This window comes from Hyla sarda, chromosome 4 (assembly GCF_029499605.1).
Source record: "Hyla sarda isolate aHylSar1 chromosome 4, aHylSar1.hap1, whole genome shotgun sequence".
Taxonomy (NCBI): Eukaryota; Metazoa; Chordata; class Amphibia; order Anura; family Hylidae; genus Hyla; species Hyla sarda.
In genome coordinates this window covers 127,838,147-127,850,537 of record NC_079192.1, presented here as the reverse complement: position 1 = coordinate 127,850,537, position 12,391 = coordinate 127,838,147, and the positions used below count along the sequence as shown (strand labels likewise).

At 47.5% G+C, this 12,391-nt stretch overlaps 1 protein-coding gene across 1 annotated transcript in view; it reads left to right on the top strand.

Annotated features, from left to right (window-relative positions):
- TUBGCP4 (tubulin gamma complex associated protein 4) overlaps positions 1-12,391 on the top strand; it is a 60,643-nt gene that overhangs the window by 32,441 nt on the left and 15,811 nt on the right. Inside the window, exons 8-11 of the mRNA XM_056572111.1 lie at positions 98-263; positions 6,239-6,363; positions 8,043-8,093; positions 10,944-11,049. Of these exons, the coding sequence (XP_056428086.1) occupies positions 98-263; positions 6,239-6,363; positions 8,043-8,093; positions 10,944-11,049 (448 nt within the window). The remainder of the gene's footprint in view (positions 1-97; positions 264-6,238; positions 6,364-8,042; positions 8,094-10,943; positions 11,050-12,391) is intronic.

The window sequence follows — 12,391 nt, the reverse complement described above, 5'->3', positions numbered from 1 at the left end:
AACTTTCTGGCACTAGTTGATTAAAAATTAAAAAAATAAAAGTTTTCCACCGGAGTACCCCTTTAATGCGTCCTGACCATATTTCCTATTCTACCAGCGGCTCATTGAAGAAGAGAACATGCTGGCACCATCCCTCAAGCAGTTTTCTCTGCGAGTTGAAATGCTGCCGTCTTATATCCCTGTAAGAGTTGCCGAGAAGATTTTGTTTGTTGGAGAATCAGTCCAGATGTTTGAAAATCAAAATGTAAATATGACAAGAACAGGTAGGAGACAAAAGTCCAACCATGTGTTATACTTCAGGTCCATTTATGTATGCAATAACGTTTGTGTTCAGGGCTTCATACTGGTGCTCGTGATTAGAGCAAGACATGCGTGGGCATGCCCTGTAATGGATTACTTGAAAAAAAAGGGGGGAGGGGGGGTGTTGGGAGGGGTCCGCAAAACGTCACGTACACTCCTCCCGTAGGAGCAGGGGCGTTATATACCTCCGCCTAGGGCTGGGCGGTATACCGGTTCATACATACCAAATACCGACATTTTTGGGCTGCACAATATAAATTTTTCCTATACCGCAATACCGGTTGGGCCCCTCCCCCTTGGGAACGAATTATCAGCCCAGCGCTGCGCTGTCCCCACATCGGGGAACTAATCATATGTGACCCAACAGCGCTGTTCTGCTCTACCCCCCCCCCCCCCCAATAAATTATGAGCCCAGCGGGGTACTACTCACTTATGTCACCCGCAAGCACTGCCCTCCTCTTGTTTGTTGGGGGCCGCCGGCGCTGGAACTCTATACTGTACGTCAGTGGTCTCCAACCTGCGGACCTCCAGATGTTGCAAAACTACAACTCCCAGCATGCCCTGACAACAGTTGGCTGTCCGGGCATGCTGGGAGTTGTAGTTTTGCAACAGCTGGAGGTCTGCAGGTTTGAGACCACTTTAACTTACCTACGTTGGCCTTACGCTGGGGACTGGAACGTTGGACAGCAGTCAGCCTATCACCGGCCGGAGCGATGTCCCACCCCGGCCAGTGATAGGCTGAGCCCACTGTCATGTAAGGAGCTCTGGCCAGCTTCTTACATGACAGTGCGTTTAACCTATCACTGACCGCTCCGGACATTGCTCCGGCCGGTGATAAGCTGATGTCTGTCCAACGTTCCAGTCCCCAGCGTAAGGCCGACGTAGGTAAGTTAAAGGGGTACTCCAGTGCTTAGACATCTTATCCCCTATCCAAAGGATAGGGGATAAGATGCCTGATCGCGGGAGTCCCGCCGCTGGGGACCACCGTGATCTTGCACGCGGCACCCCGTTTGTAATCAGTCCCGGAACGTGTTCGCTCCGGGTCTGATTACCGGCGACCACAGGGCCGATGGCGTGTGACGTCATGCCCCCGCCCCCGTTTGACGTCACGCACCGCCCCTCAATGCAAGCCTACGGGAGGGGGCATGATAGCTGTCATTTCCCCTCCCGTAGGCTTACATTGAGGGGCGGAGCGTGACATCACACGCCGCCGGCCCTGTGGTCGCCGGTAATCGGCTCCGGGGACTGATTACAAATTGTGTGCCGCGTGAAAGGTCACGGGGGTCCCCAGCGGCAGGACTCCTGCGATCAGGCATCTTATCCCCTATCCTTTTGGATAGGGGATAAGATGTCTAAGCATCGGAGAACCCATTTAAAGTTTATTTTCTTTATCTTTTGCAGCCCGGGCATAGGGATGCAGCGTTCAGCAGTGGTCTCCAACCTGCGGACCTCCAGCTGTTGCAAAACTACAACTCCCAGCATGCCCGGACAGCCAACGGCTGTCCGGGCATGCTGGGAGTTAGTTTTGCAACAGCTGGAGGTCCGCAGGTTGGATAACACTGGCGTACAGTATAGAGTTCCAGCGCTGGCAGCCCCCAACAAAGAGGAGGAGGGCAGTGCTTGCGGGTGACATATGTGAGTAGCACCCCGCTGGGCTGATAATTAATTGGGGGGAGCAGAACAGCGCTGGCGGGTAACATGATTTTGGGGGGGGGTGAAAGAAATGCCGTTATATACCGTGGAACCGCCATAAGTTACAAAAATTCTGTGATACACATATTTGGTCATACCGCCCAGCTCTACCCCCGCCCCTACCCACAACTACTTGATGCCCCGCCCGGACGTGTGGGGGGGTGGAAATACTCCCGCCCCTCATACAAATACAGCCATAACTAGGCTTTAAACTTATGCATTAAATAATGCTTACATATCATTGCATATAACTGGGCTGCTCTGTTTTATGCTGTAATTTTATGATCTCTTCTATATATAACAAATGGTTCTATTCAGCTTATCGCCTGTTCCTGTATCTTATCTTCTAAATATGGGGGTGTCCCAGAGCCTGAGGATCCCTTTTCTTGTAGTTGCGACGGGTCTTATCTTGTGGCGAAACATAACTTTAACATATGACACTTTTTTTTCTTATGTATCATTGAACAAGAGGTCATCAAAAGTGTATTCCAGCATTGAGATGAGAAACGTAAAAGAAAGGCTGCAGGGTCATTACCTTATTTGTCACATACTTAGTCCCCATTTGCTCCTTGACTCCTTCATAAGAGCTGGAAATTCAGAAGTAGCCTATGTGGGTACCAGGACTACAGTTCCCATTGTGCATTGCTGATGATACATTTTTCCAGGCTGTACTAACCCTATATTCCTCTGAAGAACAAATCGCTATTCTCTAGAGCACTTAATTTTGTGCTCTCTCATTGCTGAGCCTTTCACACTGCTTCCGTGTTCACATCATCTACTGTTTGATATATGCAAATAGCTCACCCTCCTAGTGCTGGAAGTGAGCGTGTGTGACCAGCAAGCTTCTGCTGAACTGCAGGTTGAAATTAAACGGGGCAAGCTATAAGCGTTACATTTTTGGGCATTAAGTGGTAAGGGATTATGTAGTACCAGTGTACCCCTTTAACCTGTAACATGTCTTAAATGGGCACTGTGGGATACAAAAACTTTTGATATGTTGTACATCTTGGCAAAACATTAACCTTTGCAATATACTTCATAAGAAAATGTATTTCCTTTTTATAGAAATCATGGCTTATTAAATCATGGCTTTGTCCAAGCTAAAGCACAGCATAGACTAAGTCCAGTAAGTGAGGGTCTGATAGCACTCCTCTGTGCTCTCTCCTGTCGTCTGGCACTCCTCTGTGCTCTCTCCTGTCGTCTGGCACTCCTCTGTGCTCTCTCCTGTCGTCTGGCACTCCTCTGTGCTCTCTCCTGTCGTCTGGCACTCCTCTGTGCTCTCTCCTGTCGTCTGGCACTCCTCTGTGCTCTCTCCTGTCGTCTGGCACTCCTCTGTGCTCTCTCCTGTCGTCTGGCACTCCTCTGTGCTCTCTCCTGTCGTCTGGCACTCCTCTGTGCTCTCTCCTGTCGTCTGGCACTCCTCTGTGCTCTCTCCTGTCGTCTGGCACTCCTCTGTGCTCTCTCCTGTCGTCTGGCACTCCTCTGTGCTCTCTCCTGTCGTCTGGCACTCCTCTGTGCTCTCTCCTGTCGTCTGGCACTCCTCTGTGCTCTCTCCTGTCGTCTGGCACTCCTCTGTGCTCTCTCCTGTCGTCTGGCACTCCTCTGTGCTCTCTCCTGTCGTCTGGCACTCCTCTGTGCTCTCTCCTGTCGTCTGGCACTCCTCTGTGCTCTCTCCTGTCGTCTGGCACTCCTCTGTGCTCTCTCCTGTCGTCTGGCACTCCTCTGTGCTCTCTCCTGTCGTCTGGCACTCCTCTGTGCTCTCTCCTGTCGTCTGGCACTCCTCTGTGCTCTCTCCTGTCGTCTGGCACTCCTCTGTGCTCTCTCCTGTCGTCTGGCACTCCTCTGTGCTCTCTCCTGTCGTCTGGCACTCCTCTGTGCTCTCTCCTGTCGTCTGGCACTCCTCTGTGCTCTCTCCTGTCGTCTGGCACTCCTCTGTGCTCTCTCCTGTCGTCTGGCACTCCTCTGTGCTCTCTCCTGTCGTCTGGCACTCCTCTGTGCTCTCTCCTGTCGTCTGGCACTCCTCTGTGCTCTCTCCTGTCGTCTGGCACTCCTCTGTGCTCTCTCCTGTCGTCTGGCACTCCTCTGTGCTCTCTCCTGTCGTCTGGCACTCCTCTGTGCTCTCTCCTGTCGTCTGGCACTCCTCTGTGCTCTCTCCTGTCGTCTGGCACTCCTCTGTGCTCTCTCCTGTCGTCTGGCACTCCTCTGTGCTCTCTCCTGTCGTCTGGCACTCCTCTGTGCTCTCTCCTGTCGTCTGGCACTCCTCTGTGCTCTCTCCTGTCGTCTGGCACTCCTCTGTGCTCTCTCCTGTCGTCTGGCACTCCTCTGTGCTCTCTCCTGTCGTCTGGCACTCCTCTGTGCTCTCTCCTGTCGTCTGGCACTCCTCTGTGCTCTCTCCTGTCGTCTGGCACTCCTCTGTGCTCTCTCCTGTCGTCTGGCACTCCTCTGTGCTCTCTCCTGTCGTCTGGCACTCCTCTGTGCTCTCTCCTGTCGTCTGGCACTCCTCTGTGCTCTCTCCTGTCGTCTGGCACTCCTCTGTGCTCTCTCCTGTCGTCTGGCACTCCTCTGTGCTCTCTCCTGTCGTCTGGCACTCCTCTGTGCTCTCTCCTGTCGTCTGGCACTCCTCTGTGCTCTCTCCTGTCGTCTGGCACTCCTCTGTGCTCTCTCCTGTCGTCTGGCACTCCTCTGTGCTCTCTCCTGTCGTCTGGCACTCCTCTGTGCTCTCTCCTGTCGTCTGGCACTCCTCTGTGCTCTCTCCTGTCGTCTGGCACTCCTCTGTGCTCTCTCCTGTCGTCTGGCACTCCTCTGTGCTCTCTCCTGTCGTCTGGCACTCCTCTGTGCTCTCTCCTGTCGTCTGGCACTCCTCTGTGCTCTCTCCTGTCGTCTGGCACTCCTCTGTGCTCTCTCCTGTCGTCTGGCACTCCTCTGTGCTCTCTCCTGTCGTCTGGCACTCCTCTGTGCTCTCTCCTGTCGTCTGGCACTCCTCTGTGCTCTCTCCTGTCGTCTGGCACTCCTCTGTGCTCTCTCCTGTCGTCTGGCACTCCTCTGTGCTCTCTCCTGTCGTCTGGCACTCCTCTGTGCTCTCTCCTGTCGTCTGGCACTCCTCTGTGCTCTCTCCTGTCGTCTGGCACTCCTCTGTGCTCTCTCCTGTCGTCTGGCACTCCTCTGTGCTCTCTCCTGTCGTCTGGCACTCCTCTGTGCTCTCTCCTGTCGTCTGGCACTCCTCTGTGCTCTCTCCTGTCGTCTGGCACTCCTCTGTGCTCTCTCCTGTCGTCTGGCACTCCTCTGTGCTCTCTCCTGTCGTCTGGCACTCCTCTGTGCTCTCTCCTGTCGTCTGGCACTCCTCTGTGCTCTCTCCTGTCGTCTGGCACTCCTCTGTGCTCTCTCCTGTCGTCTGGCACTCCTCTGTGCTCTCTCCTGTCGTCTGGCACTCCTCTGTGCTCTCTCCTGTCGTCTGGCACTCCTCTGTGCTCTCTCCTGTCGTCTGGCACTCCTCTGTGCTCTCTCCTGTCGTCTGGCACTCCTCTGTGCTCTCTCCTGTCGTCTGGCACTCCTCTGTGCTCTCTCCTGTCGTCTGGCACTCCTCTGTGCTCTCTCCTGTCGTCTGGCACTCCTCTGTGCTCTCTCCTGTCGTCTGGCACTCCTCTGTGCTCTCTCCTGTCGTCTGGCACTCCTCTGTGCTCTCTCCTGTCGTCTGGCACTCCTCTGTGCTCTCTCCTGTCGTCTGGCACTCCTCTGTGCTCTCTCCTGTCGTCTGGCACTCCTCTGTGCTCTCTCCTGTCGTCTGGCACTCCTCTGTGCTCTCTCCTGTCGTCTGGCACTCCTCTGTGCTCTCTCCTGTCGTCTGGCACTCCTCTGTGCTCTCTCCTGTCGTCTGGCACTCCTCTGTGCTCTCTCCTGTCGTCTGGCACTCCTCTGTGCTCTCTCCTGTCGTCTGGCACTCCTCTGTGCTCTCTCCTGTCCTATTAGACACAGAGGAGTGCTAGCCCACCCTCACTTACTGGACTTTGTCCATGTCTTTGCTTCAGCTTGGACAAAGCCGTGATTTTATAGGCCATGATTTCTATAAAAATGAAATGCATTTTTTTTTAATGAAGTATATTAGAAAGGTTAATGTTTTGCCAAGATGTATAACATATCAAAATATTTTGTATCTGACAGTGCCCATTTAAATTGTGCATTTCAGTCATAAGTTAGGGAACTGAGCTATAGATTGTAAATGTCTACTTCTATTGTGTTTCTGGAGCAGGTTCTATATTGAAAAACCAGGAAGATATATTTGCTGCAGAATTGCATCGGTTGAAACAGCAGCCTCTCTTCAGTCTAGTAGATTTTGAGTCTGTCCTTGACAGAATCAGAAGCACTGTAGCTGAGGTAAGAAGTCTTTTTTATGAATCTCTGCATACATATGCATGTAGAGAGAGACGGCACACACCAGGCGGTCGGTTGCTGAGGCAAGCGTACAACGCCCACTAAGTTTGATGTGCAAGCTCAATTCTAATAAAAAGGTATCGTGCACAAAACCCGCTGGGTGTGGTTTGGCAACTCGACTGCCTGGTGTGAGCTGTCTCTCCATACCAAACTGTAGAGAACGTTCAGGACACCCATTGACACTTTAAAAATGGTCAAATTTGGGACTGGCCGATTATCTTGAATGCGTAGAGAAGATCTTGTACATGATCTGTAGGTAAGCTGTTGCCTGACATGTCTGGCAGTGGCTTATTTAATTCTTGGCATGGAAAACAGCCTTAGTATACATGTGTATGGGGGTCTGGAGGATAAGCTGTTAGTTGAGTAATTAAAGATATTTTATCATTAAAATGGCCATACACCTTCTGTGTATAGATACTGTACATATCAAGTGTTCTCTAATGGTCTCCACGACAGCACCCTGACTTTTCTGTATGGGTCCTGTCGTGGTAACTTCCCAGAAAACAAATTATTGGTGAGTATAATTCACCCTTTCTGTAGTCGTCTCCACCACAGCACCCATACAGAAAAGTCAGGGTGCTGTCGTTGAGACTTGGCAGAAAACAAATTATCGGTGAGTATAAATCACGCTTTTGGCTCCATTATTTTATAAGAATGAGATTAAAAAGCAATAGTACAAAGTTTTAGAAGTGTATTGTATTATTAGGAAAGCAGTGCCTGTCTGTATTTGATAGACTATTTTTAGGGGCCTGGGCCACTGCAAGAAATTGGCTGCATTGCTCCTTCAGCAGCAAATGCTGCCCAGTGTAAGGCTAGGTTTACACTATGTAAATTCCAGGCGGAGATTCAGAGTGCGGCCAGTGCTGACTGAATCAGTCGCTAGGACCATGCGGACATTGCAATCCCCATAATACACGCATTAAGCGTGTATTATTCTTTAAGCAGAATTTTAGTGGCGGAACGTCCACCTCTGAAACTTTGTAGTGTGCACTGTGCCAGCAATAGGATTCTGTTGCACCAGAATTTCTGACCAAAATTCCTAAGCGGAATTCTGGTTGGAAATTCTGTAGTGTGAACCCAGCCTAAGGGTGTATGGTAACATGTGTATCATGGCTTATATCAGAAGCCATAACCCTGTGCTGAGACACTAGTGGCACTGGATAAAACTCTGAGGGTTAATGGTTTTTTATGACTGAGCTTTAGGTAGATCATTAAAAGGGGTACTCCACTGGCCAGCATTCGGAACATTTAGTTCATGCTGCCGGGGTCAGCCAAGCCCCCCTCAGTGCAAGTCTATGGGAGGGGGCGTGATGGCCACCACACCCCCTTCCAGTAGACTTGGATTGAGGGGGCGTGGTCGACCCCCCCCCCCCCCCCCCCGCCCCGCAGCGTGAACACAGCGTTCGGAACTAAATGACCCAAACGCTGGCCAGTGGAGTACCCTTTTAAGGTTCTGTGCAGTGTGTTGTATGTATGCTACTGCAGAACCTCACAATACAGATCTCGGCTTAATAGTAAATTGTATATGGATTTATACTTTAAGCTTTACAAGTGATTTTCAGGACACATCAAAGAGATTTCTGTATAAATACTGTTCTTAAATTGTATCGTCTTTGTTTCAGCACTTGTGGAAACTCATGGTGGAGGAGTCTAATCTAATAGGGCAGTTAAAGGTAAGAGCTGAAGCTTTTCTGTTGTCTGATTTGTATACTTTTATCTAGTGGTTGAAGCATTGTCATCCTTTCCAAAACCTATCAAACTTATCAAATGTCCAAGCAGTCCTGAACGAGAACTCACACTTTGTGGAGCATCTTTGTTGGGAAGGGACTATTAACACTAAATTTACATAGGTAAAATAAACTAAAAAAGTATGCTTAACCCATTAAGGACCAGGCCATTTTACACCTTAGGACCAGAGCGTTTTTTGCACATCTGACCACTGTCGCTTTAAACATTAAGAACTCCGGAATGCTTTTAGTTACCATTCTGATTCTGAGAGTTTTTTCGTGACATATTCTACTTTAACATAGTGGTAACTTGCATCCTTTCTTTTGAAAAATCACCAAATTTGATGAAAAATTTTAAAATGTTGCATTTTTCTAACTTTGAAGCACTCTGCTTGTAAGGAACATGGATATTCTAAATAATTTTTTTTTATTCACATTTCCAATATGTCTACATCCTAAAATTGATGTGTTTTTACTTTTGGAAGACACCAGAGGGCTTCAAAGTTCAGCAGCAATTTTTCACAAAATTTTCAAACTCACAATTTTTCAGGGACCAGTTCAGGTTTGAAGTGGATTTGAAGGGTCTTCATATTAGAAATACCCCACAAATGACCCCATTATAAAAACTGCACCCCCCAAAGTATTTAAAATGACATTCAGTCAGCATTTTAACCCTTTAGGTGTTTCACAGGAATAGCAGCAAAGTGAAGGAGAAAATTCAGAATCTTCATTTTTTACACTCGCATGTTCTTGTAGACCCAATTTTTGAATTTTTACAAGGGGTAAAAGGAGAAAATGTATACTTATGTTTGTAGCCCAATTTCTCTCGAGTAAGCACATACCTCATATGTCTATGTAAAGTGTTCGGCGGGAGCAGTAGAGGGCTCAGAAGGGAAGGAGCGACAAGGGGATTTTGGAGAGTGTGTTTTTCTGAAATGGTTTTTGGGGGGCATGTTGCATTTAGGAAGCCCCTATGGTGCCAGAACAGCAAAAAAAAAAAAAAACACATGGCGTACCATTTTGGAAACTAGACCCCTTGAGGAACGTAACAAGGAATAAAGTGACAAGGAATAAAAGTTTCCCCCAAATGTCATATTTTTGCAAGGGTTAATAGCAGAAAATACCACCAAAATTTGTAACCCCATCTCTTCTGAGTATGGAGGTACCCCATAAGTTGACCTGAAGTGCACTACGGGCGAACTACAATGCTCAGAAAAGGAGGAGTCATATTTGGCTTTTTGAGAGCAAATTGTGCTCGGGGGGCATGTCGCATGTAGGAAGCCCCTATGGTGCCAGAACAGCAAAAAAAAAAACACATGGCTTACCATTTTGGAAACTAGACCCCTTGAGGAACATAACAAGGAATAAAGTGAGCCTTAATACCCCACAGGGGTTTCACGACTTTTGCGTATGTAAAAAAAAAATCAAAATAATTTCACTAAAATGTTTGTTTCCCCCCCAAATTATTTTTTTTTTGCAAGGGTTAATAGCAGAAATACCCCCCCAAAATTTGTAACCCCATCTCTTCTGAGTATGGAAGTACCCCATAAGTGGACCTGAAGTGTACTGCAGGGGCGCTACAATGCTCAGAAGAGGAGTCTTATTTGCAAACTTTGCTGAAATGGGGGGGGACATGTCGCATTTAGGAAGCCCCTATGGTGCCAGGACAGCAAACAAAAAACATATGGCATACCATTTTGGAAACTAGACCCCTTGGGGAATGTAGCAAGGGGTAAAGTCAGCCTTAATACCCCACAGGGGTTTCACGACTTTTGCATATGTTAAAAAAAAAAATGTCACTAAAATGTGAGTTTTCCCCCAAATTTTTACAAGGGTTAATGGCAGAAAAGACCCCCCCCCCCCCCCCCCAAATTTGTAAATACATTTCTTTGAAGTAAGGACATACCTTATTTTTTGATAATGGCTCGGCGGATGCACACCAGGTCTTGTTGGAGTGGGAGGGCAGTTAGGGGCCTTGAGCTTCATATGGAGCAAGGATGTGGGACCCCCCCCCCCCCTCAAAGGAGCGTTAATGGGGGAGCACTGAGCCCTAAAATAGGGGAACACTATGGGGGACAACGGGCCGTAACTGGGGTATACAGGTGGGGTACACCGCCGATCACCATTTATTATCGGGTCACAATTGAACCGAATGACCGGAATCGGCGCAGATTGCTGGTGTGAATTTGCTTGCGATCTGCGCCGATCGCTGACATGTGGGGGTCCCGGGACCCCCCTTGGCATTTGCACGGCATGCCTGCTGAACGATTTCAGCAGGCATGCAGTTCCGATCTCCGCTCGGCGAGTGGCGGAGACCGGAATGACTCAGGACGTATGCATACGTCATTGGTCCTTAAGTACCAGGGTCCCAAGATGTATGCATACGTCTTGGGTCCTGAACAGGTTAAAATTGTCCTAATTTTTTTTTATTCTTCCGTACACAGGGCTGTATGAGAGCTCTCCAGCTGCCATTTACACTCATTGGACCATTGCAATCCCTTTAGCCTCTGACATTTTCCCTATAGATGCCATGATCCGCATTGATCACAGCATCTAAAGGGTTAGAGGCAGACATAACTGTGACTGCTGATGCCTGCTATTAACGTCGAGTCCTGCACTCTCTACATAGTAATGCCGTAAATGAATGGGGCTCTGTTTGTTTAGTGGCACATTGTAGCACTGTACATTTAGTGTCAGGGGTTAATAATGTGCATAGTGACATGGCTCACAAAAGTTATCAAACAATCCCATGTTTTTTTACATTATATGTAAACAGTTGTTTGTGTGCTCTTTCAGATTATAAAAGATTTCTACCTACTAGGAAGAGGAGAATTGTTTCAAGCCTTCATAGATATAGCCCAACACATGCTGAAAACACCACCCACTGCTGTCACAGAACATGGTGAGTGTCATAGACATTCGAGAAGACAAATGACATGTAGAAAATATTGTATGTGTTCAGAAGTGCATACATACTGCCAATGCCAGAGGGGACTACAGGATGCACATAAAGAGTTAACACATTTCCCTGGGATGTTGACTCTCACTTACAGTCCTCCTGTATGGTGTTTCATTTGTAAAAACAATAGAGACTCTCTTCAGTCGTCAGTAATAGCTGGTTGTAGTGCTCGGCAGTGCTCTTCACCTCCTGACTGGCCGCCCGATACAGCTCTTTTACTCTGTAGACAAATGTATTGAGAGTCGGGTTTGACTGACAACTGAGGAGTGTGCACTTCACCTGGCTATTACTCATGCTCGCAGTGGGTCTCAATGCCATCTAAATTTTTGATCTAGATGAAATGTCAAAAGTTTTTTACACTAATACTTTAACCCCTTAAGGACTCAGGGTTTTTCCGTTTTTGCACTTTCGTTTTTTCCTCCTTACCTTTTAAAAATCATAACCCTTTCAATTTTCCACCTAAAAATCCATATTATGGCTTATTTTTTGCGTCGCCAATTCTACTTTGCAGTGACATTAGTCATTTTACCCAAAAATGCACGGCGAAACGGAAAAAAAAATCATTGTGCGACAAAATCGAAAAAAAAACGCCATTTTGTAACTTTTGGGGGCTTCCGTTTCTACGCAGTGCATATTTCGGTAAAAATTACACCTTATCATTATTCTGTAGGTCCATACGGTTAAAATGATACCCTACTTATATAGGTTTGATTTTGTCGCACTTCTGGAAAAAATCATAACTACATGCAGGAAAATTTATACGTTTAAAAATGTCATCTTCTGACCCCTATAACTTTTTTATTTTTCCACGTACGGGGCGGTATGAGGACTCATTTTTTGCGCCGTGATCTGAAGTTTTTATTGGTATGATTTTTGTTTTGATCTGACTTTTTGATCACTTTTTATTCATTTTTTAATGTTATAAAAAGTTACCAAAATACGCTTTTTGGGACTTTGGATTTTTTTTGCGCGTACGCCATTGACCGTACGGCTTAATTAATGATATATTTTTATAGTTCGGACATTTACGCACGCGGCGATACCACATATGTTTATTTTTATTTTTTTTACACTGTTTTATTTTTTTTATGGGAAAAGGGGGGTGATTCAAACTTTTATTAGGGAAGGGGTTAAATGACCTTTATTAACACTTTTTTTTTACTTTTTTTTTTGCAGTGTTATAGGTCCCATAGGGACCTATAACACTGCACACACTGATCTCTAATCCTGATCACAGGCGTGTATTAACACGCCTGTGATCAGCATTATCGGCGCTTGACTGCTC